The sequence below is a fragment of the Corvus brachyrhynchos genome, unplaced genomic scaffold, assembly GCF_000691975.1.
Source record: "Corvus brachyrhynchos isolate BGI_N302 unplaced genomic scaffold, ASM69197v1 scaffold19, whole genome shotgun sequence".
NCBI classification, from domain to species: domain Eukaryota; kingdom Metazoa; phylum Chordata; class Aves; order Passeriformes; family Corvidae; genus Corvus; species Corvus brachyrhynchos.
The window spans coordinates 70,338-76,042 of NW_008246061.1; the positions used below are offsets into that span (position 1 = coordinate 70,338).

Sequence of the window (5,705 nt, forward strand, 5' to 3'; positions counted from 1 at the left end):
CCCCTCAGTCACAACCTGCACAAGGTCTGTCCCTTAGAGCTGGTATTAAGCCATGCACCATCATGTGTTCTGACACCACCTGATGTGCTGTAATTGCTCTGGACCCATAGATGTGATGCCACTGCAGAGTGGCCGCTACTGCTCTGTGTTACGGGGCTGGTGGCTCCAAACCAACATCTCACACATGAGTGAGGGTGAGCAAACAGTTCCCACCCCCCACCAGCCCCAGCTCTGCTCACTCTAGAACCCCAGATCAGACACGGGGGGAGAGGGTAGTGCAAAAGTGCCCCAGTGTTTCCAAACTGATTTTTCCACTTGCAGAAAAGAAACACCAGTAGGGATTACTTTAAAACCTCCTTCACATGTATAATCAGCTCTTACTTGAAAAGAACCTCCAGATCTCCAGTTACAATTATTTCATTAGGATGTGATACTCCAGACCATCCAAGAGCTTGGGAAGCTGCTGTCTGCACAGGTCCAAGCACGCTGCCCATGGAAGTGGTCCTTAGTGCTAATTGCTAATGCCAACCCCAGCCATTAGGAAATTATTGCTAACGCAGCTGACAACAGCTTTTATAAGACACTATCAAGGAACTCATCAGAAAGCAGAACCAAATAAAGCAAAAAGCAATTAAAGAAAAACAAAACTCACCCCAAAATCCAGGATCAGCAGGATGTTGGGTGAGTGCAGCAGCCCCAAAGGTGAACCTGAATCTCCCTTTGTCCCAGCACTGCTGGGGCGCCAGCTTGGGGCTCTCCCCAGATACCCCGGGATGAGAGAGGGGCACAGCTGTGGCTCATTCCCCCCTGGCAGTTCCCTATGGAGTCACAGCTGGTCCCCTGCACTTGCAGCCCTGCTCAGGGAACCATCCTGTGCCAGACACAGCTGCTGGGCCTGAGCATGTCCCCAGGGTCTCCTGGGGTCCTTCTATGAAAGGGGAAAAAACTGAGGTTGGGCCTGGGGATATTTTTTCAAAAGGCTGATAAAAATAACTCTTTGAAGGAGTGAGGAAGAGGAAGGACAGTTTGTGCTGGAGAGGTGTCATCCACAGGGCCTGACGGCTCCAAGTGGCACAAGGACACAGGGCTGGAGCTGTGACTCATGACTTTTGGCATTCCATCCCAGTGTCAGTATCCCATTTTGAGGATTATATTTTATTCATAAAAATTGCTGTGCTCACAGCCATGCCTGGCAGATCCACGGTGGCTGAGCTTGGGGCTGGCTGTGCTCTGCACTGTTAGGGGCTCCCAGCTCTGTAACAACTGGTGGAAGTTAAATATAATCTGCAAAACTGGGTGAGAGTCCCCAGGTTCCCGTCCATGACCTGGAACGTGGGTGCCTTCATGGCAGGGGGGTGCTGTGCCAGGGTTTACAGCATGTGGTGGGTGTTGTTGGTAACCGCATCCCAAATGAACCAGAGTGAAACATGTGAGGCTGTATTTTTAACTCTGAGGTCCTGGTGACATAGAAAACTGGGTGCCTGGCCCAGGTGCTGCACAGGTCAATGGAAAATTTCCTACCACCTATCACCACCTCGGCTTTGCTAACTCCAGGCACTGCAGCGTGTTAGCGAATGGTGCTTTGCCCCCAGGAATGGTTTTAAGGCTGTGCCCAGAACCCAGCAGAGACCATCTGCCATTCCACTGGGAAGTGCTTCCCCATGGAGCTGCAGGTGGGGAGCTGGCATGGTGAGATGGAAATGGGGATGGGGCAAACCTGACTTTCCCAGCTCAGAGCCTGGTTTAGCATCCCCAAGCAGGAAGAACATTTTCAACCCGCTGCGAGGGTAAGGACGAGATAAGCCCATGGTCCTCGCCAGGCTCAATGCCTCCCCAGCACAGTGTTAGCTAGGATTAGGAATTCACCTCCAGTGCAGGCATGCCCACACAACTCTCTTATCCTTGCCTTCATGGGGACAACCTGTGCCAGGCTGGGAGGTGGCACATGGTGACATCCCCCCTCCTCCCCACCACCCTCCCACAGCCTTTCGCGCACCCCACTGGCTCAGTCGAGACAAGCAGAGGCTAAGAACATCAACTGGGTTTTATTCCTCAGGTCTGACAAGTAAAAGCACAAATTCTCTTTGGAAATAAGGAAAAAAAAAAAACCAACACCAAAACCCCAAACCAACGTTCAAAGCACGCAGATGATTTCTCAGGATGGAGGCCACGCCATCAAGCTCCACCGCTGGACACGTGTCCTTTGCAGAGATGTAGTTTAAAAAAAACAAAACAACTCATGGAGGAGGAAAAGACACAGAGCTGCAGGTTTCCATGTCAATTTTAAAGAAAAAAAACAGGCCCTTTTTTGTAATTGTTATAAATACCCCATCTGAGTGACTCGGAGCAAACAATAACCATAAGGAGGAACATCCTTTCTGCTTGGCCCCGTGGGCACAAAATCTCTACCGGCACCTCAGACTGCTACAAGCCCTTGGGGACGGTGGCCTGGCACCCGGTGTATGCCTCAGCCCTCAGCTGGGGTGGCGGGTGCTGCCATCCCTGCGAGCGGCACCCGTCACCCTTGCCGGAGGCTGTCAGGACACCGCACCGCAGGGGACCGGGGGAAGGGGACAGGGGACAGGGGTGCCGGGCACGCGGGAGGGCCGCGGGTGGCTGCTCAGGTGCAGGTGGCCTCCTGGCTCTCGACGGGGATCTCGCTGCCGCTGCTGCCCTCGCCATACTGCTGGTAGGGGGGGATCTGGGGCGCCTCGATGATCAACAGCCCCTCCGGGGACAAGGAGGCGAACACCGTGATGGGATCCACCTCGTAGGGCAGCCTGCAGGGGGGCAGGAAAGATGGGAGGGGTTAGGATGCTGCATCCCTCGTGGATCCCGACCCTCGGACCCCCAGCACGCCGGAACCAGCGATGCCGAGGCAGCAGCCCCGGCGCCCCAGCACAGCCTCTGTTATTATTGGAGCGCCTGGGAATGTGCGGGGGATATTTAGAGCAGGCTTCTGGCCAGCCTGGCCCCCGTGGGAGCTCTGTTTAATCTCCCCAGCAGATGTGTTTGACGGGATGTCACCGCCGCTTGTGCTGCCGCGGAGCAGGAGTAAATCCCGGCCGTGCCGCAGCCCACGTCAGGCGCGAGCCTTGCCCGTAAAAGGAGCCCGAGCGCCGAGCAGGAGGGAGCACGGTGCTCGCCCCAGCTTTCCCGTGGGAGTTCGGGATGCACGGGGCTCCTTCGGGGTGAAAAAGCAAAGCTGAGCTACTGCCAGCCGAGGAAACCCTTCCCATGCCCTGGGCTTTGATGCGAGCCCCGTGGGTGGGGTCTGCCCCCCACATCGGTCAGGGCCCGCCGGCCTCTGGGCTCGCCTTTGCGGTTGTTGTTGCCAAAGTGAGCCATGGGGTGAGTCAACGTGATAGCGATCTCCCTGACATCATGGAGATGCGGGGATACGAAGGGATGTGCTCGAGGCTGGCGATGGTGCCAGCCCACCGGGCTCGGCTGCACCCCGGGGGACGGCTCCTCCTCGCCCCCCTCCTGCTCCCCGGCCGTACCCAGACGCAGCCCCGGGGGCCCAGGAGACTGACAGAGCGCCTCCAAAATGGCCGCCTCCTCCTCCTTTCCCTCCCTTGGGAAATCACTCTGTGGCCCGACCCAGCCAGGCACGTGCTGCAGAAGGGCAGATTTTGGGGCGGAAACAGTCCCTGCGAGTGTGAGCTGGGGCACGGGGACTGGCAAAGCTCAGCCAGGCCGACCGGTACCTACTGGATTTTCTTGGTGAAGTTCTTGGAGACGATCCCTCCTTCCACCTGTTGCTCCTCGTGTTTGCCTACAGGAGAGGCCAACACGCCACATCAGCACCTTACCAGAAGATTATTTTTTCCCCAACAACAACTAAACCCAATAGGAAAGTTTTCCGAGCAGCTGTTTCCCTGCCTCAGTGCAAACCCTTCCTCTGGGGAGGACTCAGGAAGCCTCTCCATGTAGGGGAAGGAGATGCTGGATACAGCACAGCCATATTTCCAGTGGGAAACTGGGGTCTCACAGGCTGCCAAGAGCTGGGGCTTAAGAAAATAAACAAATAATAAAGCCTTTGTAGGTGGTACCATCCCCCTTGGCCCCACTCCCCAGGATGGGCTCCTTTCCACCACTCTGTCAGGCTGGGGGTCCCTGTGCCTGGAGCATCAGCCAGAGGCTGCCTGGACCCCCCTGAGCTGTGGCTTTTTCCACTGCGGTGCAGTGAGCTCCAAACAAACACCCAGAGCTGTGTTAGGTGGCAGCCCCCCGCCCTCCCTGGTGATCCCAGCCTGGAGGACCATGGGACAATGGGGAGTGTCAGTGCCACGCTGATGGGACACTGAGGGCAGTCGCGGGCACCCCGAATATGCTGGACCACACACCCACTTTCTCTCCATTAATTGACTCTTCAGGGACCTGTTTCTGGCCGACTCAGAGCCGGGCTGAGCTGGGGGCTGTGCAGGGGGCTGTGCAGCAGCTGCTCCCTTCTTCTCAGCCTCTCCCTCGGCCCCTTTAAAGGGAATCTCCCTCCCTGCCGGCCTCACCCTGGCTATAATTAACTGAGCAGAGCTGGGGCCCCTCTTGGCCGCTCGCTGCAGGGTGCCGCCAGCCAGGGCAGAAAGCAGGGATATTTACCCCGAAGGACACGTGTCCTTTCTCATTTTAGCAGCAAACCACCATGGCTTGTGAGCCAGATTCCCCCACGACACCCAAACTGCCTCTGGAGATGCCCCAATGCCCTGATGCAGCCCTCCCCTAGCCCTCCCCTGCTCCCGAGCACAGGGCTGCTGCTGCTGATAAAAATAAAATAAAATAAAGCCGATTTTGGCATTCTGCGGCAATTCCTTGAGCTGGCAGTGCCACCTCCCCGGTGCCTTGGCTCTCACCTGACACCTCGACGTAGCCGTCCTTGGTTTTGACTGTCAGCTCCTCGGGTTTGAAACTATGCACGTTGACACACACCTTCCAGGGCTCGCGGGGAAACGGCGCTGGGCTGCGGCTCTCGGGGTACCCCCCGAAGTGGGCGCCGTAGGCGGGGGCCATGGGGGGGGTGCGGCCGAGACCGGCGCGCAGGGGACCCGGCCAGGTGGTAGTGAGCCGGGGCCGAGCCCAGTCGGGCCAGTCCGCCGTCAGATCCCCAGGGAAGGGCGATAAGCCGAAGTCTTCATCCAGCAGGCGTGAGGTCAGGCCGGGGTCCCGAAAAGGGTCGCGGAGGCTGCGCCTACCGGGATAATGGCAGGAGAAGGGCATCTGGCTATCGGCCATGGCTTCCTTCGGAGGGGTCTGAGCGTGTCCCCGGGGCTCTCCAACGGATTCTCAGCCTCTGTGTGGCTGCTCCTGGCTGCAAACTTCCTCCGGGAGCCTGTCCCGGAGGAGACGCATCCACCCCGGGTGGGACGTGGGTGCGCGGGGACGATCCCTCCTTCCCGGCACCAGGTGAAGGACAATGAGAAAATCAATTCAGGCTGAATCACCGGGAGCTGGAAGATCACAGGAAGGACGGAGGGAGCTCTCTGGCCGCGAGAAAAAGCTTCCTGTCTGGCTGCGATCCCAGGACTGGGGAGAGGAAAATAAAACTTCTTGTCAGGAGAGAGAAACAAAAAACCAAATATCCTGAGATTAAAAGGCTTCTCTCTCACTTCTCACTCTCCAGCACTTTATGTGCAACTTTCCCTGCTGCTCCTGGGTGAGAGCTGCAATAAATGCCTGAGCCTGGAGCCCAGAAACTTCTCTAACCT

The 5,705-nt window shown here is 57.3% G+C and overlaps 1 protein-coding gene across 1 annotated transcript; it reads right to left on the reverse strand.

Moving 5' to 3' along the window:
• Positions 1 to 2,026: 2,026 nt before the first annotated feature.
• On the reverse strand, positions 2,027 to 5,705 carry HSPB8 (heat shock protein family B (small) member 8). Its single transcript, XM_017746547.1, has 3 exons — positions 4,854 to 5,705; positions 3,715 to 3,778; positions 2,027 to 2,780 (listed from the first exon to the last, which is right to left on the reverse strand). Exons 1-3 carry the CDS (start codon positions 5,230 to 5,232, stop codon positions 2,621 to 2,623), a joined length of 603 nt encoding a protein of 200 aa, XP_017602036.1. The 5' UTR covers positions 5,233 to 5,705; the 3' UTR covers positions 2,027 to 2,620.